The sequence below is a fragment of the Amblyomma americanum genome, chromosome 3, assembly GCF_052857255.1.
Source record: "Amblyomma americanum isolate KBUSLIRL-KWMA chromosome 3, ASM5285725v1, whole genome shotgun sequence".
Taxonomy (NCBI): Eukaryota; Metazoa; Arthropoda; class Arachnida; order Ixodida; family Ixodidae; genus Amblyomma; species Amblyomma americanum.
This window is the reverse complement of record NC_135499.1, coordinates 86,907,686-86,933,772: the sequence shown is the minus strand read 5'-3', so window position 1 is coordinate 86,933,772 and position 26,087 is coordinate 86,907,686. Positions and strand designations below refer to the sequence as shown.

Below are 26,087 nucleotides of genomic sequence, written 5' to 3'. Positions count from 1 at the left end.
TGCGTGTTTTATGGCTGTTTTCTCGCCATGCGCACTCACAAATTAATTTTTTTCGGGCATTTATAGTGCGTTTTCAGCCAAACCATTTTGGTACAACGTAGATTAGGTGTTGCAGATACCGAAACGCATAGTTTCCAAAAATCGATTTTTTTTTTGCGATTTTCGCGATCTGATCCCCGCGTCCCCCCTTGAGTTTGGTTAGTCACAGTTGCAAGAGTATTGTTGACAGAGAGACACAGTCGTTGAGCTATAGTATCACTCGTTATTTTTGCTCCTTTATCGCTATGAAGACTGCCCGACGGTCGGTGAAGTAGTTTTGTCGGCTGTGTTGAAATGAGTAAAAAATGTCAAAAGTTCTGTTAGATTTTCTTCTCAGGCTGTGAACTTCTCATTATCCTGTTATACATGCACAGTATGAATTTTGTTCATGTAAATTTTGTACAGGCAGGAGCAGTTCTCAAATCTTGTTTCTGCCATCCTGTTCTTTTTTTTTTTTCCATCTTGTGGAATGAAATTGATAAAATGACTGCTTTAATAGGAATTCAAATGGTTAAAAGTTTTCTGCTACGAAGCTTTCCTGTTTGGAGCACGCACCGCTTGCTAGGGGTGTGAATCCCAATGTGTGAAAGTGTGCTGCTTCACTTTAAGGGGACACTGAGGACAAACTGAAATTAGTCTGGATCTGTAGATTACTTCACTCTTGTGATGAAAAGGTTACTATGATTGAAAACGGAGCTTTTATAAGTTACAAAAGAAGAAAACGTGAAATACAGATGTCGTCACCACCAGCTGTTTTTACAAGCAAACTGCAGTTATGGGAAGACAGTTTAAATGGGAATCTGTTAGGCTAAGATACGTCGCCATTCACTTTAAAATGTCGATCAATCGATTTTTACTAAGAACAGGAATTAAGTAGTGCTGTCCTCAGTATCTGTTGACGTATCCTGGATAAAGCTCCCTGGTCACGATCCTTTCTGTTCAGGTGGATGATGTGGACATGGATGAACTGCAGTGCATCATCGCCAATCTCATCTACGAGGTGAGTGTGAAAGCTTCTTTTTGGTGCCACTGCGTGCTTTCTTTTTGCCACCGGTATTGAATCCTAATAGTAGAACATAGGTGTTGTTCGTATTGTAATCTCCACCTCTCATGCTTTGAATGTAGACAACCTTTATTCTATGCCTAATGTACACCCAGTGGTTCGTTTTGTCTTCAAGCCAAGTGCTACGTGGACACTATTTTGTGTCAGAAGGTGCCACCACTACACCTGGCAACAGCTTTTCTTGGCAATGCTATAAGGAAAAGTAAAGGGGCAGAGCCTCTGTAACTGTGGCACTCCACCAATAGTTTGGCTGTAGGACGGCCACCTCACACGCTTCTAGCCGCACGGTTTTTTGCTCCGTTATGAGAGCAGCTGGAGCCATCTGGTGAAGCTCCTTGGAAATGGACGCACCGAAGCAAATTGTTGTAACAAAAGTTCACTTTTCCGTGATCCTGTGACATTGAGAATGCACAGGGTTAGAAATATACCTCTAATTATGAGAGTTTCCAACATCCTATGTATTAAGAGGAATCTAATAACTGCAGCACGGGACTATAGTGTGTGCACGCCCATTGGTGCGTCTCTTTGATGTGACATTAAAGTGGGAGTCCCACACACTGATGGTGGCCACTGGCCGTTTTTTACAATGTTTGCACAATTGCTGGGGTCTTCCTGCTTGCGATAAAGAAAGAAGTTTCAGCTCATTTGAAAGAGCGATGTATTTACTGTTAAGTGGTGCATGTTGTTAATATCAATTATTTTTGGTACATGTGGAGCGCGGAAATTAGTGAGTGCGTAAAACAGTACTTTTGTTCAACTTACCTGCCCTTTGTCAGGCTTTTCGAAACTTAACCAAAAAATAGAACTGCTTCTGCAGCATTTAGAAGAGAGGTTAATCTCGTCATCTCAGATGTGGGTAGTTTTTGGCTCTAGTGGCTAGTTATGTTGAATCTGCATTCTAAATTAGACCAAAAATGACACTTATTAGAAGCCCTGTAGCTCTTCATCTAATCTACAAAATGCAAGCACACTACTATTTGGCACATTTGTAGATATTGCATATTTCTCTGAGTAGTTCTTCAGTTTTCATTGTTCAGAGTTAACTGCACCAAGAAAACATTACCCGCGGAGGTCTGGGTACTCAGTAGTACCAAAGCCTCCGTGGGTTGCTTCTTACCGAGACCTTATCCAGATAGCACTCAGGTCTCCATTGGCAGTTGTTTGTAATTGTGTTGGCACTGTAATTGAAGCTAGACTTTAAAATGTCAAACGCTGTTTTGTTTGCATTTATTATGATAGGTACCTTGGTCGCTGATTTTGCTACGAGTATACTAGAATCCTAAGTGCAACCTTAAGCGTCTGTCAACTAGGAGAGAAAAATGGGATCTCATCATCTTCTGCAAATGTCGACATGGACTAACTGTTCGCTCTCACATACTAGAATCAGTCTATTTTAACGCACTGACAAAACGGCTGCGGCATCGTAATGTTTTTTTCAGCGAAAACACCTTGTCCTACTAACCCTGTAATACCCCTGCCACACGGCAAATTTAATGTCATTCCCATTGAATCATTCGTTCAAAATGACAGTAGTTTGCTGTCACACGAGAAAATATAATGACATTCGATGAAAACGACACTAGGTATCAAATGAGTTTACAGAACACATTCGCCAGCGATCTCCGAGCTAATGTATTGCCTCGGCACCAGAGACTCAGTGAGAATATATACACCGAAAATAAATTACAGAGCCATCACAAGCGTTATATTTCTGTGTCCATGTACTGTATAAAAGTGTGTAAGAGCTGCACTTTTGTTTCCAGATCTGGGGGCCAGTTTTTGGGGTGAGGCCCATACATGCAATGTGCGCAAAAAATGTTTTTTAAGAACGTTAGCTCTTTCTCATCATGTTTCTCTATTTGTTGGGGGTCTGCTACCACCTCCCTTCGGCATGAAATTTCCAAAGTCCGAGGAATTCAAGATGGCAGCCCCCATAGTAAATCGACGTAGCAACCGAGTTGGTGATTGATTGGTGACACCACTGATATATCCAATTCATGATTGATTGGTGACGTCACTTATAAATTCAAGATGTCGGCCAATAACAAATACAAAAAGTAAAAATAAATAAAATAAAATAAGCATACAAAATAGCATTTCCATTGGTATACCTCACTTTAATCTCATTCATATCAATTCTAGTAAACCAAATAGCTAACGCTCGTTAGTTCGTCTTCCAGACGGTGGCAGCACCTTTCTTTTTTTTAAGTAAAAACACACCAGTCAGGGAGTGAGCGGCATTTATTCTATGTTCAGTCGTCACTAGCGGAGTATTCCGACTCCGAGCTGGTGCTGTGCTCTGGTGCATACTTGTCTCACAAGAAGCCGCGCAGCACGTCCACTGTCAACTTGTCGCCGTTGTTCCGCGCTTCCATCACTTCGCAGAGCAGCTCTTCCAGTTCGGGAAACTTGCATGGCTTGCCTCGGAAAGCGCGCTTTTTGCAGCTTGTGTTCCTCAATGTACCTTTTTGGCTGCACCATCGTCGGACACACTTTTCGGCCACGTCGAATTTCCTGCCCGCCGCACGCTTGCCGTGTTTGACAGCGACTGCAACGCTTGGTGGCACCACGCGAAAGCCGCAGCTACGGTGAACTAACACGCTACCACAACTCCTGTGCCTTTGACAGCCACAACAGGCTGGAGCTGGTGATACTGATGCCGATTTGGATAGCGGAAGTTCGCGGCGGAGAAAAAAGTTAACGATGATGATGATGAGCTGCGGCCTCGGGCGCCATCCGTGGGCAGCACCTGGAAGCTCCTGTACTCATGCGTCGCGTCGCTCCACGATCAAATGCACCGTTGCTTGCAGGGCATGTGCATTTCGAAGGCTATTCCCGCGTGGGTCATGGAATGTCTGGATGCGGCTCTTGCAGGGAGATTATTTTTAATATTTCCTTGAGGAAAACAGGGTGCTGCCCATACACGGGCGCAGCCCTTACATGCGTTTATACAGTAATTGTGTGGTCATTCATTTATTTATATAAAACTTCCATATAGCATTGGAAAAATAAAACTGTCCCTCTTGCTACCAGCCAACCTGGATGGACGAGCAGCCATGCTTTTATATAGCCTGGCCCATACCAGTGCCCGTAGCCAGCTGTAGCAAGCCAGCTGTACGTTGACGATACAGTGCCTTTGACGATGCCGCAGACACATTGTGTTGCCGGAGTGCTGGCTGTGCCTGTTGTGCGCGTGGACTTGTTTGGTCTTTTATGCTGCGTTAACCTGCTTCTGTACTGGGCCAGCCTGCTGCGGCTTTGTGCTTGCAAGCATAAAATCGCTGCAATCGGTTGCTGCAGTTAGCCCATTTCACACCATTTCACAAAGCGACGTCAGCCATTTGCCTGCGCCGCTAGCTGTACCTTGGCTTGGCTTGGGCTCGTGGTGGATAGCAGTGATCATCACGTTATTGAAATGAGGATTCAGATTTTAAAATTGGTCTTCATTCGCAAAGCATTACTTTTGGCAACGTATTGAAGCGTACATCGAAATTTTTGTGTGCTGCACTTCTGTCCATCGCAGTCGCCATCAATTGCAAATGGCGTTAGTTTTGGCCTTGTAGCAGCGTGCAGAAAAAATGACATTAAGTCGAACAAATGTCATTCGATGAGAATGACATTAAATTTGCCTTGTGACAGGGGTATAACATGTGTGCAGTTGTTACTTGGTAGTTTGACTAATCACAATGGTGGCCATGCTGTTAATATTTTTTCGTCCTCCCCTGATGCATACAAGCTTTCCTTACATCTGGCGTGCACAGGGAGTAGAGAAAAATTGCCATAGTGTGATAGCAAACGTCAAAGGTGTAGATGAGAGTGGAATACCAAGAGACCAGTCAGAATCAGAAAAGAAAAAGAGAGGTGTAAGGCCATTACAAGAGGGGCATGGCATGGTGCATTGCATGCAAAGAGTGTTAGCTCTGCCAGCAATGCAAGTGAGGTATCCCTTCTGTGTTTCTTCAGGCTGTGGGATGCTTGGGCTGTGGGATGTTGCCTGCTTTCTTCACAAGGCATGACAAGCTTACCCCTCATGCGTTAATTTCAACCTGCTACGATCCTATGGCATTTCATCATTATTTGAGGCTTTCCTCAAGTAAAAGTCCAGTCACGCTGCAGGCTTCACCACACTAGTGGTGCCAGCATCACTGTACATATGGTTTTTGGCAGATGTCAAGAGACAGCGAGGGCTAAAAGTTCAGAGGTTATAAGTGTAGTTTGCCGTACGACAGACAGCCTTTAAGTGTTACAATGGAGCTGAAAATTTTTGAGCACTAAGCAGGCATGTGCGAATAGTGGTTTTTTGATTCAAAGCAAATTTGAAGTGAATAGTGACTTTCTTTGAATAATTTCGAAGCGAATGGTTAGAATAGTAGTACTTCTGGCAATTAAAAGAGGCTGAATGATGCAGTAGGCATTTTCAAAACCATTTATTTTCCTAATACACAAAGCCATTACACATTGCACTGAGGCTTTATATAAAATTCAGCTTCAAAATTTTAAAAGTGCACCTGAAGTAAGAGAAAAACAGTGCAGTGTTTGCCTGCTTGGTAATAAATAATAAGTTAGAACACATAAATATATCACTTGATTTGTAATTAATAGTTAAAGATGAAATACAGAAAAAAAGCATAATAGAACGGTGTTAAATACAGCCAGTAGTTTAAATCGGAGGTAACAGCACGGTCCTGCAGCAAAAACACCGAGAACAATAATAAAAAAAGGCATGCTGCACTTCCAGGCATCAGTTTCCATTAACACCCCAGCACACTGCAATCTAAATGTTCTCGTTCAAGAACGTGAGCTGTTCTACATGCTGAGTGAGAAGGTTCTCTCTGGCAGCGCGTAATGTTTCCTGCAGCTGAAGACATGGTTTGGTGGTGGTCTACGTTGCTGGGATTGAAAGGTATCTGGATGGGTAGAGGTGGCTGCCTTTGATCCTCCACCATGCCAAAGGGTCTTCGGACCGTGATAGAAGGGGGTTTCTCTAGTAAAGTACTCAGTGACCTCATTCTTCGCTGTATTGCCTGGTTGGTAGCTCTCATCAAAACTAGATTTGTTGAGGGCACACCACACAGAGTCACCCAAACTGGTTGGCCTTGGAGATTCACAGTCTCCACTTGGTGTTTTAGCATGCTGGTCCACTAGCACTATCTCTTCTGCTGCCTTCACAAGAAGATGAAGGGCCCATTTCTTTTCAGCTTTAGCAGTATAGCATGCATCCTTGTACATAGGGTCAACCATCATGGCCAGTGCTGGAAGCTGAGGCATCTTGATGTTGAGCAGATACAATTAGCGGAAAGCGCCGGTATCCTACGCGAAACGTTTTCCAAGCAGGCGATATAGCATCATCGGCGCTTATTGCAGTGTTATGATGTGTAAATGAGTAAAAGTGCAATTTGTGAGCAAGAGTACGTAGTATTTAAGATAAGGATAACCCGCCTGGCGTTTTATGCCAAGCAAACGAGCAGTACTGTTTGCGCACCGCCATGTAAACAACCTTAGCGCTGGGCTGCAGTTGTCGTAATCATCGCACTCCTGGGGCACAATGCGCACGCACAGCAAAATACTCTACAATTATTTTGAAGCAGTCATTTAGACGGCGGCGACTATTCATCGGTGCGGACAGTGAAAGCATTCGAGTCACGCAGGGTTTTGCAAGCGGCTTGGTTCCTGCAAAAAGGTTCTATGAGTCAAAGGAAATGTATGTTCGACTTACAAACGTATACATGCAGCGTGGAAGTCGTCGCACTCGGCACTTTTCTCTGCTCCTTTTGTGCCTCAAGGTTACTGTAGTGCACCTTTCGATAATTTGAGTTTAATTATTGAGCCGATGAATAGCGAACAAGAACAAGAATGCTGCGGCTTTCACTGCGCACGTCGGCGAAGGCATGCACGGCATGTGCCGCTTTTCACATACAGGAGCACTTGACTGCTCAAAAGAGACCACACTCATAACATACAAACAGCATGCTTCTAAGCGTAAATATTAAAGCAGGGGTCCATCGATTTCTGTTTCCTCAACAATCGGAAAGTGGGCGCCACGAGCAAGTCCGCTTTCCCAAGGATCACTCAGCTCGCATACTAAGTTGAAGGCTTCCCAAAAGAGAACACGGAAAATGCATTTTATTTCGCTAGGCTAAAAGAAAAAAAGCTTTTCGAGCGACTGCTGTCTACGGTGTGCATGCAAGCACCTCAACAGCTTGCAGCAGACGCGTGGCGTGTATGCGCTCGTGACGTCAGCGATCAGAGGTTGCCAGACCGGCAAGCAGTTCGCAAAAGAAACGAAAAAAATTCGTTTTAAAAATATTTACCCCACAGAATCAACTGAAAATTGGAGAAATTGTAATTTAACCTGTTGGGAATTAAAGGTGATAAGCAGGGTATGCGTGAAAATAGGCTGTCATGACCCCTTTAAGGCCCCTCGGCGGAGGCAATACACCACTTTGGCCCCAGCTTCCTGTAGACAGCACATCCGGCCTGACTCGACCGGGGGAAATCGGCAGTTGCCTTTTCGTATCCTCCCCTCCAACTTTCACTTTCCTATCATCTTTCGTACACCTTTCCTGTCTGCTCCTCCCTTCTCGTTTTTTTTTTTCACTTTTCATAGGCGGCGAGAGTTAACCCTGTGTGGCCAATTACCCAAAGTTGTGTCATATTTGGTTATAGTTAGGGTGTACAGCTGGCGTGGGCAGGGCTTGCTAGCAAGTTCCTGTCCTGTCCCCTTGTTGGGCTCCATGGTGGGCGGCTGGCACCATGACAGAAAAACTAAATTTTTTTATGGCTCCCCTCCTTTCCAAACATGATCCCTGTCTCAAAAGAGGGCGGAAGGAAACAGGAGATTTTTTCCCAAAAAAGGAACCGACATTCTCAAAGTTTCACGTAATACACAGTGAATGTGAAGAAAAGCAAGCCCGAATCATATCCCCATTTCTTGTGTCCAAATGCTTAACAGATACCTTGGCACTGGCTACAAGGTATCAAAAGTGGCCAGCTTCGACCTACTCCTTGAACTGCACGGCAGCATCCAGTGCTCGAAACTCTCAAACATTGCATCTATAAGGGACATCTCTGTCTCCGTGACTCCCCACCGATCTCTTAACACAGTGCGAGGCATTATCTCAGAAATTGACTTCATCCATCTAACAGAAGCCAGCTAACATCCATCCATCTAACAGAAAATATAATTGGAGTTCACCGAATCAAAATCCGCAAGGATAACAAAGAAATAAATACCAAACACATGGTGCTCACATTTAACACCAGTACCTTGCCTGAAACTATCGAAGTTGGATACCTCAAAGTTGACGTCGAACACTACACGCCCAATCTCTGCCGATGCTTCAGTTGTCAGAAGTTTGCCCACAGCTCATAGAGTTGCCGTGGCCACAAAGCTTGCGCGAAATGTGCTTCGAAGGACCACCATTTGGAGGAATGTGACGTAGCCCTGTGCTGCACAAACTGCGAAGAAAACCACGCTGCATACTCCAGGGCGTGTGCATGAGGAGGTGATTTACGCTCACCAACACATTCTCCTACACACATTCTCCTACACAGCAGGGGCGTAGAGCCACACAACACTCCGCACCTGACGAGGCTACTTTCATCGAGCCTCTGGCAGGGCCATTCACGCCCCAGGCAGGGTCAGCGTCCATGGGCAGGCATGGGTAGGACCTCCCCCCGTCGGGGGAGGCCTGAAACTAACACAACCACGGCTTCTCCGCCTTCATTCCAGCACCTCTGGCGAGGTGGTGGATGTAACCCCTAATCCGCCCGCTTTGCAGTGGCGGAACAGCTCTCTTGAGCAAAAAAAAGACAGAGCCCTGATAACGGGCCCACCACATAGGTCAATCCCGTTTCATTCCCTTCCAAGAACATAAACATGGCTTTTTTAGTTCAGTGGAACTGTAGAGGACTGCTGCGGAATTACAGTGACATAACACTTATTTTAGGGTCAATGTTACCCATAGTTTTATGTCTTCATGAAACCATTCTTGGTCCACAACATATGCATATCCTGACACTTTATAAAACATTTAGACGTGATCGCGAGCAGGCGAATCGACTCTCGGGAGGCGTCGTGATTGTCGTTCAAAGCGGCGTCCCTGCTCAAGAAATCAAACTCAGAACAAAACTTTAGGCGGTTGCAGTCAGTATCGCCAGCTAGAAAACACGAGTGGTTCTGTGTAACGATCTGTTCTGTATACATTCTCCACATTCATCATTAACAGTCCATAATCTTCAAGGACTGATCAGTGATCTTCTGGAGCCATATCTACTAGTTGGGGCTTTTAACGCTCACTCCCCTTTTTGGGAAAGTGAAAGCTGTGACTCTAGAGGTAAAATAATTGGATTTTATCCTCACAAATAATGTGTCTTTAAATATGGAAAAAGCCACACACTGTTCCCCAGCCTCTGGTAAAATGAGCTGTTTAGACCTGTCTTTTTGTTCACCGTCTGTTTTTAGCGATTTTAAATGGGTTGTTTTAGACAACCCATATGGGAGTGATCACCTGCCAGTTTCTATCAGCCTATCATCCTCACCTGCAGTCATCCCAACCAAACTGGAAGCTCCATTTAGCTTACTGGCCGTTGTTTAGAGAAAAGGCCAGTTTTAGAAAGCATTTTCCCAGAAACACTTAGCTTAGATGAACTCAATGAAATTCTAACGAAGGAAGTGTATCATCGGCACTGCACACCTAGCTATTCCCCAGTCCACAGGAGTGGTGCGCCAGAACCACAAGGTATGGTGGACGTGAGAATGTAGGGAAGCCAAAAAACAACAAAATAAAGCCTGGGGTGTATTTAGTAGGTATCCTACTCACGAGAGACTTATAATTTTCAAAAAGGCAAAAGCTAAAGCCCGATATATACGTTGGAAACTGCAAAAATATCTTTGCAAAATTATGTGTTTTCTATAAACAGCACAGCAACATAAAAGAAATTTGGGAGCAGGTCAGAAAAGTAAATAGCAGCTACTCCCCATTCACCCTTCCTCTGCTGACAGACCCTGGTATACAGACAAGTATTAAACATTTTTTAGTTTCTAGTTCCTCACACTATACACAGTCATTCTTAAAATACAAAAACACAACCGAAAAACAAAGGCTCCCTATGGCAGGCAGCACAAACGAGCCTTACAATAATTTTATTACACAAGAAATACAGAGAGTACCGTCTATAGATAAACAGACTGCACCAGGCCCCGATGAAATTCATTATGAAATGCTATGCCATTTATCTGAATGCTCTGTAGAAGTTCTGTTAAAATTTTTAAACAAAATATGGGTACTAGGAAAAATACCAGCGGCTTGGAAAAAAGCCATTATTGTTCCATTCCTAAAACCAGGAAAGCCACCCACTTCCCCTAGTAGTTACAGGCCTATAACCCTTACAAGCTGTCTTGCCACAATCATTCTTAAAATACAAAAACACAGCCGAAAAACAAAGGCTCCCTACGGCAGACAGCACAAACGAGCCTTACAATAATTTGATTACACAAGAAATACAGAGAGTACCGTCTATAGATAAACAGACTGCACCAGGCCCCGATGAAATTCATTATGAAATGCTATCCCATCTATCTGAATGCTCTGTAGAAGTTCTGTTAAAATTTTTAAACAAAATATGGGTACTAGGAAAAATACCAGCGGCTTGGAAAAAAGTCATTATTGTTCCATTCCTAAAAACAGGAAAGCCACTCACTTCCCCTAGTAGTTACAGGCCTATAACCCTTACAAGCTGTCTTGCCAAATGTTTTAAAAGTGTTATCAGTATTAGGCTAATGTTTATTCTATAATCCCGTGAGCTTCTTGTTATCCACCAATGTTGTTTTAAAAAAAGATGTTCCTCAGTTGACCATCTAGTCCACCTGGAAAACACAGTCCGAGAGGCCTTTATACAAGACAACACTGCCTTCCAGTGTTTTTGGATATGGAGAAGGCATATGACGTGACCTGGAGGTTCGGGATTCTTCGTGACCTGGCAGAGCTTGGCATCCACAGGAGGGTGCTAAAATATTTGAGCGACTTTCTGTCCAACTGTTCATTCCAAGTTCGTCTCGGTGCTACCCTCTCGAAGAATTTCACTCAGGAAAGTGGTGTTCCTCAGGGATGCATTTTAAGTCCTACATTGTTCATAGTAAAAATGAATTCTTTAGCCAGCATACACACACACTCTATTATGTACTCACTCTACGTCAATGACCTTCAAATTGCATTCACATCTTCTAGCTTGTCAACTTGTGAGAGACAAATACAACTCACAATAAACAAATTAGCACTTTGGGCAGACAGAAATGGATATATTTTTTCTCCGCAAAAACTGTGGCGGTTCTTTCCTCGCTGAAGAGAAAACTGCAGATTGATCCCACCCTCCACTTGAATGAAACCGTACTTCGAGTAAAACGAGAACACAAATTTTTAGGCATAACTTTTGACAAAAAGCTCACGATCCTACCGCACATAAACACCATAAAAAAGAAAGCAACCCAATACCTGAATATACTCAAAGTACTGTCACGAAAGCACTGGGGGCTCGATAGGATGTGCCTATTGCATATCTATCGCTCACTAATATGTTCTTCCTTAGACTATGGATGCATAGTGTATAGGTCTGCGAGGCCGTTATACTTTAAAAGGGTGGATCCAGTACAAAACTTCGGTTTGCGCCTTTCAACTGATGCTTACAAACATCCCCCGTAAATAGTCCTTATGTAGAAGCAAATGAACCACCCCTCACCAACAGGAGAACAATGCTTACCTGATACGTACTGAAACTAATGTCGCTACCAAAGCATCTCTGTTAACCCATAATTATTAAATGTCCATCCAGACCACACTTCACCAACAAACCTCAAGCTGTCAAACCACTTCGCCTCCGCTTCGAAGAAAAATGCCAAGAAATAAGCATACTAATGCACTTTGTGGTGTTGCCCGGACACCCGATCAGTTGCCACCTTGGTACATGTTTCCTGCTGTATGCGATTTCACACTGATACACATTCATAAAAGGCATACCCCACAGGAATATGTACAGCAAGGGTTTTTTGGAGTAAGTGAAAAATACAAGAATTTCATTTCATTTCATTTCATTTATTGATCCCTTAAAGGCCCGAAGGCATTACATAAGGGGGGGCATATTGGTTTCCAACGGCGATGATGGGAACATGCAGAACAATAAAAAGAACAAACATACAGACAAACATAAAAGGGGTTGTAGTCATATCAGGGTTTTCCAGCAAGTGATACATCATTTAACAAAGATATGTCAAGCAATACTCGCTACAAAAGAGCGCAGAAGTGATCAAGATTTATGTGAGGTGAATTTTTATTTTCTCGCGGAATGTTTTGTGATCAGTGCATGCAGCGATGTCGTTAGGCAGTGAATTCCATAGTGCTATTGCGTTGGGGAAAAATGAGTTGTTGTAAGCTGACGTGTGGCCACTGATGCATGCTATCGGGTTACCGTGACTAAGCCGGGAGGACGTTCGTAGTGGGGCGGTTAATAGAGCGTGCCGTGATCTTGTGTTATGATAAAATGTATGAAGTAAGCATAGGCGGGAAACGACGCGGCGTGATTCCAGTGTTGAGAGACGGAGGGACTGCTTGAGGGCGGTGACACTGGCTTCTCTTGAGTAACATGAAGTGATGAACCGAGCTGCACGATTTTGAATTGATTCCAATTCGATGGTGAGATACGATTGCCATGGGTGCCAGATGGATGATGCATACTCTAATTTTGGCCGCACAAATGTTTCATACGCGAGTTGTTTTATGTTAGGGGATGCAGATTTCAGATTCCTTCTCAGGTAGCCAAGTGTGCGTGAAGTGTCGGAGCAAATGGTTCTAATGTGGGTGACCCAAGAAAGTGTTGATGTGAGATGTACGCCTATTGTTACACCGATTTCTACACAGACGGCTCTAAAACGGCACTCTATGTAGGGAGCGCAATAATACAACGGAGATGGGAGGAAGTAGTCAGGCTGCCTCAGTGCGCTTCAATTTGTACAGTAGAATGCTTCGCCATTGCTGTAGCTGTAGAACAAATAATGAAGAAAAACATAGAGAACAGCGTTATCTATACAGACTTCCTCAGCGTAATTATAGTAATAAACCCCGGAAATGCAGTCGAACCCATAATAGGAAACATAATACATAGTGTAATACGAGCTTATATATAAGGACATACAATCAGGTTCTGTTGGGTTCCTAGTCATGTGGGCATCTGCGGGAACGAGAACGCTGATGCATGCGTCGCACTTGCCCGAAATGGTGACGTAAAACCAGTAAACATACCGCAAAAGGACTAAATCAAGTTAGTCCAGAATAAACTGAGAGAAAAGTGGCATACTTTGTTGGACAACGAGGTTAACAAGAAACTGCTCTTTGTAAAGCCCGTCCTGTGTGAATGGAAGACGTGTAGGCACCAAAGACGATTTATTAAAGTAATTTTATGTCGTCTCCGCATTGGACATACATACATTACGCATAACTTCTTACTGACGAAACAAGACATACCGCTTTGTGAATGATGCGGAGACGAACTGAGACTAAACCATATTTTATTCTTTTGTTCAGAACTCTGGAAACTAAGAAAGAAGCACTGTAACTAAGTTTTATAATTAATACATTCCTTTACACCCAGTGCTGCTCTTAGGTGAAAATGCCATTGTTATCATGTCTTGTGTTTATAGCTTTTTAAAAGAATCAGGTGTTCTTGAGAAACTAAATCTTGATCCATAGCTTTGCCTTATTATATGATACACTACAGCCATTTTCTTATTCCTGAGAAGAAGGCTGAGGTATTTATTTGATTGGTTGGGAGCCTCAAGGTCCTTGCTCAGCCGAGGGTAACTGCTGAGGTTACCTCGCCTTCTTTAAAGCTTTTATTATTAGCCATTTATAAAATTTCTTTCGTCTCTCATTACTACTAGAACGAATTAACTTTTTAACTCCACCATGTTCGCTCCTATCTACAGAAAACAATTTTCCTATACCTTGAGCTTGGCTTATGTGCCATTAAACCCAACACAGCACAAATGCATCTTGATGTTGGGAAATCTAGACCTGATGTTTTTTAATAGGCTGGACGCGATTGATGTTGCATCATAATCATCCAAATGCTGCGCAAGAACGATCCTCGTGCATTCAAGCAGTGGGATGACTTGTGAAAGAGTTGGGTAGTTGTCCCCGGAGGGTTCAGTCATGGCCTGGTCAAGTGGCTGCAAGACCTTTACTGCTGCTGCTAGTAGCTTCCACTCATGTGTGAAGAGATTTTCAACCGTGTCACATTCCGAGAGTTCCACAGTAATAGGAGTACGAAGTCGTAGGAGTCGGGCCCTCAATGCATGCTCGCTGTTCCAACATGTACATCCTGCACTACTTCAAGACAGTCCAAAGGCATGCTTTTCTGAATTTCCAGAAGGCGCACCCAAGCCTTAGGATTTCGCTTATGCCGACCTACTATTGCCTTCGCTTTTGTGCAAAGCTGCACAAGCCACGACGATTGTGCAACCGCCAAAACAAAGTTCCTTCTGTTGTCAGTTACGACAGATGTCAGTACTATTCCTTCAGTTGGAAGCTCCCACTCCTCTATTATGGTTCCGATGAACTCCTCCAAGTTCTCGGCAGTGTGAGTGTCCGCCAATTCGGCGCAGGCCAGTACGTGCACATGCTGCACAAACGCCTTATCCATCACATGGCAAGTGAAACTTACATAGCTGTTGCAGTGTACTCTCGTTAAACGGAACCTCAAGGAACCAGCAAATTATGTTTCTTTTATCAGGAGTTTTGTTTAGAGAGAGAAGGTTCAGGATTTCGCAATCTGTTCCGCGCTGCTTGGTCCCGTCGAGGCAGGCGTGCATGCAATTGGCAGTCTCCGCGGAAGCGGATCTCAAATGCAAAATCTAGATAATAAAGAGAACGGTACACTATGGGCACAAACTTTATTGCACAACAGCAGTAAGCAGTGAACTTTTTTTTTTCAAAGCACTAATGAAATTAAAAAAAAGGATGTCAATAGTTCACTTTTCTGCAGAAATCAGTGGGAACTGAGATTTATTGGCTTGTGAAAATGACTAGCTCTCGCAACCGTTTTTTTTGAATGGCACTACCCATACTACACAGGCTGCTCAAAAACAGCTCAAAACCTTCTTCTTGTTGGAAGAAACTGTTCAGCATTTGGACTACCGATTCCGCCTGCTCAGGTGCCACCACAGGATCAGAGTCGGCAGTCTCGTTTTCGACTTCTTCCTCCTCGTCTTCGCTTTCATCAGGGGACAGACATCGGCTACAATGTGCTCCATGGTGTTTTCTGGGCATGTTGCCACGTCACTGTCAATTTGAACATACTCATCAAATTGTACGCCCATCGCAGCACAATTCTGCAGTAGCAGCTCTTCTTCGGCTGCATCTTGGACATCACGCTCATCCTGTGTGCAGTGTTCTTTTGTAGCTGAGGCAAACCCTGCATGTCTGAAAACAGCTGGCAATGGTCGTTGCACTCACCTGCTGCCAAGCATCATCAAGGAGGTAAACGATGTGCAGCACATCGACCCTGTAGTCCTTCCCCTTGTCCATGCATAACAGCATCCTCCGCAGAAGATTTTTGCGGGAGCGCGACTGGAGTGCTTGGATCGCACCCTGATCCATAGGCTGCAGCAGCTCTGTGGTGTTTGCTGGCAGAAATTCCAACTGTATGGACTTCAGACCCGGCACAGTTCTATGTCCAGGGCAGCTGTCGATGAAGAATAAAGAATAAAACTTTCCTCTTCTCTCGCGAGAAGCGCGCATCCTCGCGATAAATCCATTCCCTGAAAATGGACTGCGTCATCCACACCTTGCCGTTGGCCTGATAAGAAACTGGCAAGGTTGCGACATTTTTGAAGGAGCGAGGGTGCTTCGATTTCCCGATCAATAGCGGCTTCAATTTGTCGCTTCCTGTCATGTTGGCCCTGATCAGAAGACTCAACCTGACCTTACTGAGCTTCCCCCCGGTGCATTTCTCTCCTTTGAAGGACAAGGATTTTGAGGGTAGTAATTTGAAGAACAGTGCTGTCTCATCTACACTGTAGATGTTCTCTGGGTCATACTCCTACAGAATTTTGGGCAGCTGTCTTGCTCGCCAGTCCCCGCATGCTGTCGTGTCTGCAGCGGCAGCCTCCCCTGAAATGGCACGACACACTATGCCATTGCGATCTTTAAATGCCGTCAACCACCCTTCGCTGCACGAGAAACCTTCGATGCTGAGCTGCAGAACAAATTCTTGTGCCCGCTGATCAGAATGTTTTCACTGCGGGCTCTCCACAGCCAAACCACCAGGCATTCCTCCAGATCTTCGTGGTTGGCCACCCGCAGTCGTTTTCTTTGAGGGCCAAAGCGTGACTTCTCGAAAGCCTGCCGCAGCTTATCCTTGTCCTGAAGTTTCCTCATGAGGCTGCTCTTGGGGACGGCGTACTTCGTCGCAAGCACTGTTCCTTTAAAGCAACTACTCTCAAAGTCGTTGATTATCTCCATCTTCCTTTCCAACGTAAGGGCATTGTGAGGTCGCTTCTGTGCTGCCATTGGATGCTGACTTTGCGATGAAATGTCGCAGACGACGCTGAATGGTGGGTGTAAGGCTTAAGCCGCTTAAGCCTAGCTGAACACAGCTGCAAGCACACCATGACAGAAAACAAGCGGTGCGGTTGCGGTGTGCGAGAAAAACCGGAAACGTCCAAAGACAGAAACTGGGAAGAAGGGGGGGGGGGGGGGTTGGGGGGGGGGGGGGGGCAGTGATGCGTATCGCGATGGCGCTGCGCGTGCACGTCAAGTTGCTGTTTCAAGTCTATTTTCAATTCCGTTTATACGGTGGTCGGAAAATTTGAGTTCCGATTAGCGGGATTTTTTTTACATTGCCTTAATACAAAACCAACCAACTGCGAGGCATTTGTTCCATTTAAGCGTTGATTCCGTTTGACCGATTTCTGTTTATCGAGTTTCTACTGTATTCGCTTGCGATGTCCAACCATCCGTTGTGATTGAGACGGACTCCACTCCGCTTGCGAAGATCTCTGTAAGCTTCCTTCTCACCCCTTCTTTTTTGGATGCATGGAGGTTGGGAATGATGACCCTCGAAAAAGTCATTCATGACGGCACTGCGTAATCAGGCATCGCGAGCTTCATCATGTCAAGAAAGCCAGGCTCCTCAGCGATACAGTACGGGTGCATACCGCGTGCAGTAAATCGGCCAATCATCTTTATCATTTTGTGTGCTTACGGTGCCAACGCCTTGATCTTCAGCACAAAACTTTCAGCTACTGACAGTTGCTGAACATTAGGTTGGCTCACCATTTTTAAGGCGGCTAAGCTTTTGCGTACTTGATGGTCATCCTGGTAGGCCTTAAAGAAGTTGGGGTGCATTTTCAAGTGCATTTGCAATGTCATTGTCCCCGTTGACATCTTCAAAACGACCTTGCATTTCAAACAGCGAGCCTCACTGCCGGGGGCAATTCTCATGAAGTAGTTCCATATCGGATTATCTGTCGTAGACTCACTGGCCATGGCGCAAAGGGTCAACCAGTGGTCAAACCCAAACATCGAACACTAAGCGACTGAGCTAAATGAGCTGGAGACTCATGTTCGGTGCACGTGGTTCGGTGACCCGACTCACCGCTTCCGTATCGATAGTTTCGGAAAGCATAGTTTAGGATGGTTCGTATTTGTCGGTTGTGTCGATGTCGTTTCGATGGGACTGCTGTGCCGAAAGAAAGGAGGCTGGGATGGAACGCCCAAGAGCATCTTGGGTTGACGGTACTCCAGACCGACATACTTCCGAACCCTCTGAACCTCTCCAAACAGCAATCGAACCACCAGCTATTGGGGTCACGTGATCAAAGTAATGACAATGCTGACACCACTGAAGATGATGCAATGTGCTGAGCATCACGATGCTTCATTGTCATCAACATGCAAGCAGTTAGAATCTCAAGAAAAGGCGCGAGTAGTAGAGAATTGTGATCATTTCATTCTTTAACGCTCGGCTCTCACGCTTTAGGTTCACAGCCTATCCAATGCTATGCTTTAATGGCAGTAATTCTCCATGGGTGCGCAGAGAGCTTGGCCGGTTTAGAGTTAAGCACTCGAAAGGCGCCATGCTGCTTTACGTAAATGCACGTCGACGACATTGAGGTCCCATGCTACCGCTCAATTAGTCAACCGTGGGTAATATGCCGAGAGCGGTTGCCTGCTTTTGGTAATCGTGACCCGTTACGTTACCGGGTGAAGTTTCTTTTTACGATGAGGCCTCTAAAGCGTGCGAACTGTGTGGCGATGACACGATAGGGCTGCTTGTTTATCTTCTCATCGACCTTACCACATAATCTCTTGCACGGCTTTCTTGAAAAGGAACGGGAGCGTCAAACCCTTGCACAGTAAATATAACCGTAACTATAGTAGTTTGCGGGGGATCGAAGACTGCCAGAACGTAGGATTTTCCTGAATAATGTGTCGACGTTGCACTGCTTTTCCTCAGTTTGTAGCCGGGTTTGCACCTCAACCTGGCTGTGATTTGTGAGCTGATAAACCACCAGGCTTCAAAAGCACGATAAAAAAAATGCCGTCTATACGGTAGTACCCGAAACCAAGACTATGTATAGATGGGCAAGCGTTCCAGAAACACAATTCTTGCGAGAAAAATACCTCGAGATTTCGAATACCAAAGATTGGGATTGAAGCGGATATCAAATACTATACTGTTCGATCAAATATTTGCACATGCCTAGCACTAGGAGCTCTTGTTGTAGGGGTCCCTTCTTTTAATTCATTTGCAGTAAAGTGAGACATCTAAAATTTGCTGTTTATGTTTTAAAAAATAAAATTCAAAACGTGATGTAGCATGCATGTCAAACACAAAACTGCCCTATGGTTTGTGCCATGAGAGACCACAATGTGGCCACATTTCACATTTGTGTCAAGTTAGTCTGACGCTCTCACACAGTGGTGATGCAGCATGGACAACCTGCATTGTGCTGCAGTGAGCTTGCGGAGTGGACATGGTGGGATTGGTCTGTTGTCCTCCATGCCCATGATCACATATGCAATGGCCATGTGCTGTGGATTTTTTTTTGTTCATTGCAGCTAGTTAAACTTGGATGTCTATATCTGCTCTTACACTTGCTTTCCTGTTTCTTATTCAAAATTAATTGCATGTGTTTAGCACCCCTAATTCGGCAGCATGTTTCTATGTACGTGATTATCCATGTCTGTCCCTGAAACTGGCCTTAGGATCAGTAAGCATGACTAGAGCACTGAATCTGATAGTATTTGCAAAAGTAGATTACCGTCTTGCTGAGAGGGCCAAGGAGCCTATTACATATCCGTCACTCAGTCCACTAGGAATGTACCAGTGCGTGACATTGCTTCACCGCTTGGTGTGCTATCTATAAAAGTGCACTGCTGCCTTCAAATAAGGATCCTTTGCACTGCTGCCTCTGTCGCATCTGTTTGCTTAGAATAGAACGAAGCCTTTGTTCTTAAGTGATTCCATTAGGTCATTAAATCACGGGTTCTGTTCTTTTATGGAGTGGACTGGCTTTTAGTGCTTGGTGTATTAAGGCCACTGCATTTTGGTTTTCTCCGAGATAGCCTCTTGAGAGCACTCCACCAAGTGCTTCAGCTACAGAAGACAAAGAAGACGAAATTCATGGGGCAACTGCTGCTGCAGTCAGGTGTGAATTTGATCGCTTGTGCATTGAAGTGGCTGGCCTGTGTGTGCCACTGCATAGACTCGTGAAGATACAGGCTTAAGCTGTTGTGTATGTTTCATTATAGGATAGTTTATATTGTAATAAGCATGGCAGCCACAACCAGTGTTTACTTCTTTGTCCCTGTGCAGGGCAAGGTCAAGGGCTACATCTCACTCCAGCACCAGAAGCTCGTTGTGAGCAAGCAGAGTGCCTTCCCCCGCCTGTCCACCCTGAGTTGAACCACCTTTGCCACCACTGCTTCGCCATCTTCATGCTGCCGCCACGCTGTATAAATGGAAACACAATGAAGCACAGGCTGTTCCACAACATGTCTTGAAGCACTTGCTTCAACTGTCTTTCCGGACTGCACTCTAAACAGAAAGGACACACTCCTTCTTTATAAAAGCAAGTAAGGGAGTGCCCTAGAGGACAACTTACTCCCTTTTACTCCCATATAGGTGTGTTCATGTTCAGAGTGTGGGGACAAGGAATTCAGCATGGTCGACTTTATGGGCAGCTCTGATAAAGGCTGTGGTGTGGTGCTCCCATTGAAAATTTTGGGAGTTTCTTTCTTGGTGGAGAGGGGAGGTGCCCCCCCCACCCTTTCAGGGAGTGAAAAGGTTGCTGCCTCCCCCCTGCCCTGCCCCACTCCCGACTACTGCAGGGGATCCTTCTGAGAGGTTCATGTGTCATGCTCAAATTGTGAAGCAGGGATGCGTACTTGCACACTCTTTCTCGGCTCCATGCATATTACCTGGCGTAACATGGAAACACAGCTTCTCAGTGATCATTACATCATACTCTTATCTCTTCACCTCTTTGCCCACCAGTGGAAGAGTACCCGACATTTCACAATTGGGAAACATTCCGCAAAATCCGTGCTCTCACATCATCTGAAACTCCACCATATCCTGATTGGCTCCAATCCCTTCGTTTGGCGCGGAAGTCTGCAACTACGACTGGAATCTCTTCTGCCCCCATCAAACTCCGGACCCACATCTGATCCGCCTGTGGAAACGCTGCTAGCGACTCCTCATATGAATCAGTCAACAGCCACACAAACTCCAGCTGAAACACACACCAGACCTACTCCACCTGGACATCACGCAGCACTGCACAACCCTTGACACATCCAATTGGAATAAGGACTGTAACTGCATCAGCAGCACCCTCCACCAAAAACTAGCACCTGCTTCATTCCCTCCTCGGTCCCCAGCCTCACCCCACTCCCACTCTCGACTAATTTCTCTCTGCAAATTCCAGCTCAACTAGCCATATCTGGACAAGCCATTCTCTCTTAACGAACTTGATTTTGCTCTCACACTAAATTACCACTCCTTGACCCCAGACCTCATCACCTGTACTCTTCATCGTGTAGGTGATGACATCTCCGCAACTTTCTCCAGGGTCAGAACGCCCAAACCCTCACCGACCCATTTAGCCTAACATGTGGCACTCTGCAAGGTGCAGTGTTGTCCCGCACCCTCTTCAACCTCGGCATGAACGTCCTAGCTAGACAGCTTGCTTTCATCTTTACTTTGCATCCTATTTTCTATGCCGACAACATCAAACTCCGGTGTACCAGCGGGTCCCCTTGCACTCTCCGCAGCGAGGTCTTGATCTCACCTCCTCCTTTCTTTCAACGAACAGACTTCAACCAGCTCCAGAAAAACCTCAACCACTGCTCCTCATGCACACAAAATATTAATGGCCCACCCAATCGCTCATCTCACTTCACATCAATAACCAACTGATACTCCTAGTCAACACATACCTTGTTCTTGGCGTGCACCTTCACACGAAATAGAACACACCCTCTGTTCACAAGCCATCAATACATGCCATCAAGTCACTCACTTGGTTCAGTGGGCAGTCAGACGTCATGCTGGGCTAAGTGAGTAGCACATGCCTTAGCCTTAAACAGAATCCTTTATTACGTGCCTTACCCTACATTTACGCGGCGACACCTTGCCATACTCTGCTTCGCACTCAACACCCTATATAAAGCCGCACTGTATCTCCAGTTCACAAATCTAACCAACGCCTCTATGACACGGGCCTTTTCCTGCCTGTCCCTTCTCTCAACCTCCAACAGGAGCACCAGCTTGCCCACTTGTCTGGCACCCATCAGAGTCACTGGATTCTGCAGGAGGCTGGAATACCTCCTATCGGTCTTTTTCTCCACATACCTGCCCTAGCACTGCCCTGTAACCTCTGCATTGCACTAATCCCCCAGCACATGCAGCCGAGACTTCATGACTGTCATCGTCTGGCCAAGGCTGCCCACCATAACCCTCCTTTCTCTACTCACACAGTGGTGCACACAGATTCCTCATGCCTCCCGGGCACAGCCTTGAGTGCATATGTCATGCATTCCCCTCATTTCCCATACACCTCACATGTGGATCATACAGCAACCCTCTCAGCTCAACCACACTAGAAATCACACCCATCGTACACGCCATTCAAACATTAAAGCAAATCCCCACAACAAACAACTACATTGTCTACACCGATTCACAGGCCGCTCTTCACTCCACCCAAAACAGCAATACCCCTTCGAGGCAATCTCTGTGAGGCTTTTCTCGCCCTACGCCCAGCCACTGTGAACTGGATCCCTGGCCATTCAGGTATCACCGGTGAAAGGGGGTTTGTGCACAAATAGGTCAGGGGAAAGAGTTCACGGCGGGTGACACAAAACGGCGAGTAGGACGGCGGGCAGCGCCGACGGCCAGTCCAAAAACCAAGCGATCTCTTGCAGAGCGGCGACGCTTCGTCTTTCATCGGCGCGTGGTCAGTGGTCTGCCTATGCGGCATCAGGCGTGGCCGTCATGGTTCGCTACACCGGAAATAAGCTGTGTAGTCAGATCGCCCACGACTTTCATAACCGGCTCCGGTGATCCCCAGGACCCACAGATGAGTGACGAAGCATATGCTCTCAAAAGCACCTTGAAAAAACACTACACACAGCTTGGAGAAGATTTTACCTGTCTTCTGGCACCCCACCCCAACCTCACTATCCCTCAAACCCGAGTACTTCACAAAATTCAAACAAATGCCCTTGCCATCCCAGCTTGCCTTTTCCTTTAGCATGCGTGAGCTGACCTCTCATGCCCCATCTGCCTGTCCCTGTACACAAATCTTGAACACTGCCTTCTCCTCAGTCCCACTGCCATACAGTCTCCACACTATCCACGGCATCCACCTCTCTTCTGGCATGCCTGGTCACTAGGGGACCAACTAGCCTCAATACGTCAGGCCGCCGACCTGCTGGACGCATAATTTGTGTCCTTAATAAAGTTTTTTACTACTACTACTACTACTACTACTACTACTACTACTACTACTACTACTACTGTGTACTCACTGCAACTGTAAACAATTTTTTCTCGAAAACTCCAACTTGAATTGAATGAGACCTAACATATTTTTCAAATTATGCAGCATTTGAATTGAGAGGAGTCATTGTAATACACTTGATGCTAAGGTGGCCAGAGCCTTACTCCAACTAAGCCAGAAGTTTGAATTAACAAGAGTCGACTGTAGTTGTTATAACAAAATGGTTTGTATCAAAATAATGGATATAACACAGGAATGATGATTTCCACTGGAAGCTCGGTCAACACGGGCTCTTGCGAAGTAATCCCCGGGCCCTTTCAACTTCATTATAACGAGGTTCAACTGTAGTATGCTACGTTGTGGTACATACTTGCTGATCTTGGCATTTTGGAGATTGCCTGCTGCAACATATTTGTCACATCTTATCTCTAAGCTGTTTTGTTGTTGTGGTCCTAAGCTAAGCGGTACAGTGGTGGTTTAACACTGTACAGACAATATACCTTTGCTTAGTACTGTAGTGTCCAATCAAACTAGGCTGGAAACTTCAGACAGAGAAGTGGCAGCCGTTACTCAAATTTGTGAACTGCTTAGTCTACCTACTGCTGATCACATGTTGGCTCGCTTCCAGAGCACCTCTGGGTGGAAACTAGCTGTGTAATTTGCGACACATGGGAGAGCCAGCTTGCAGTAGGCACTGCCAGAATGAATCTGGTACAGCACTACAGATACCGCTGCCCATGCATCATCAGCCTACTCATTACAGACTGAAGGAGTTGCTGTTCTCGAGGCGTTGTGTGCGGTTAGCAGGAAAGAAGTTATTGTGCACGCAAATGTTTGAAAATTTCTAATATCAAGGCCAATATCCTCCTATTCAATTAACTGAATGAATCAAATAAAAAGTGTTCAAAATTATTCAAAATGAATTGAATACAGTCTTAAGTTCGGAATAGTTTCGAATAGTAGATACACTACACAGCATACTGCCACAATTGGTTTGTGCATCTATTCATCCTTTAAGTGATATTGTTCACGACATTCAAGCATATGGCCTCCATGATTGTAATGCAGCATGGTTTAGGCAGGTTCAGCAAAGCTTCCCTTTATGCCCGGTATTGCACGCCAAGGCTCAAACTGCTGTCCCTCTCATCAACTGTGATTTGGCACCATTTTGTTTGTCGTCATCGTCAGTATAGAAAAAGGCAATTTCCCTATGCACACGACAAGACGGTCATGGAGTTAATATAGTTTGTGCTGCATCTCCCTAGTAGAGATCACTGTTGGGGCTTTCGACCGCTACAACTTAACTCATGAGTTACAGAGTCATGGTTAGTGCTTCCTGTTTCGGATGAATATTCGTTCTATAGAGTGAGTCATCCGTAACAACTAACCACAAAGAAAAAATGGTTTTGCAAAATGCTATGTTTGGGATCTGCTTTTGTGCATAATAATGGTCAGTGAATTAAGACAATTTTGAGAGCTCCAATCCAAGCCCATTATCCAGGTCACCATTATCCTTGAAATAATGTGGTTTGACATGTCTGTAGTGATCTGTGTATGATATGCGTGATGGTGTTTAATGGCTCAATGACATAACTCCTACTACGGCTGCTCACATCCCACGACGTCACAACTCAGTTGGCTGACAGCTCTTGAATTAGGCTTTCTGCATAACACAAACCACCACAGAGAATGTTTTCCTTAGAGCCATTCATGCAATACAGCAAATGGTAAAGAGTGCTGAATCGGCAACTTTACACTGTAAAGCATGAAACCTGAAGAGAAAAATGCCATCAGGCAGCCATTTCCACTTTTCTACTGCATTAATCTGGTGTGCTGCAATCAAACCACACAAAATGAAATGTCTGGTTGGGGCAGTAGAGATTTTGTTCTATCACAGTTCATATTGATGCGATAAAAATACATAGGCCCCAATGCCCAATGTGCATTTTTTCCCTGTCCATTCCCTGGACGAGTTTCCATATTAATGCAGTGTAAATGCATTTAAAAATTTCATCCCCAGAAAGAATGTCCATTATTCGAGTCGTCCATATTAACGGGGGTTGTATTAACAAGGCACGACTGTATTCATTCGTATCTGATTTGATTTTTTATTTGATTCATATTCAATTTGGTATTTAGCTACACTATTAGTATTCGATTTGGTATCAGAGCTAGACTGTACTTGTATTCGATCCGGTCTTGAGAAAGTACCATTTGTACACCTCTGCTTAAACTGGTTTGCAGTAATGACACCCTGCCCCTTGCATAGTTTGATTGAGGCCCATACACCTGTCGTCTTTTATAATTATTTTTGGAACTGTGTCCATTTCATGAAGGATGACATGCTGTTCTTATGTGTGGTGTCTAGAACCGTGGGCTAGAGCCAGCACCCTTGCTGTGCCGTGGAGTGTGGCTGACTGGCGGCAATGAGTACATCTGTGGCAGCAAGTAAAAAAAAACGCTGGAGAGCACTCGAAGAACTCTGACTGAGCAGAAACGGCAGCAGGCAGACTAATGATAATTGGCTTCGAGGGGCCGCCGCCATGCTCACTCGGAGGTTATGGTGCTCGGTTGCTGACCCGAGACGCGGGTTCGATCCTGGCCGTGGTGGTCACTTTTTGATGAAGGCGAAATGCTAGAGGCTCGTGTACTGTGTGATGGCAGTGCATGTTAAAGTACCCCCAAGAGGTCGAAATTATCCAGAGCCCACCATTACGCCATCTCTAATAGCCTGAGTAGCTTTGGGACGTTAAACTTCATAAACCAAACCAAACTCGGAGGGACTACCTCTGCCTGTTGTCTTCCTTCACCACAACCACGCCATCGCTACGGGTAGATGGAGCAATGCAAGTACTGTTCCTCACGAACTGCTCACAAGAACAGAAAAGTCTTAATCGCAAAATGGACAGGGCCAGAAAGCAGGTG

General features: G+C 45.2%; 1 protein-coding gene across 1 annotated transcript in view; it reads left to right on the top strand.

The window, feature by feature from the left end:
• Positions 1 to 20,154, top strand: part of PCID2 (PCI domain-containing protein 2) — a 62,889-nt gene extending 42,735 nt beyond the window's left edge. Inside the window, exons 14-15 of the mRNA XM_077657582.1 lie at positions 983 to 1,039; positions 19,973 to 20,154. Coding sequence (XP_077513708.1) covers positions 983 to 1,039; positions 19,973 to 20,062 — 147 coding nt within the window. The 3' untranslated portion in view covers positions 20,063 to 20,154. The remainder of the gene's footprint in view (positions 1 to 982; positions 1,040 to 19,972) is intronic.
• The last annotated feature ends 5,933 nt before the right edge of the window (positions 20,155 to 26,087 follow it).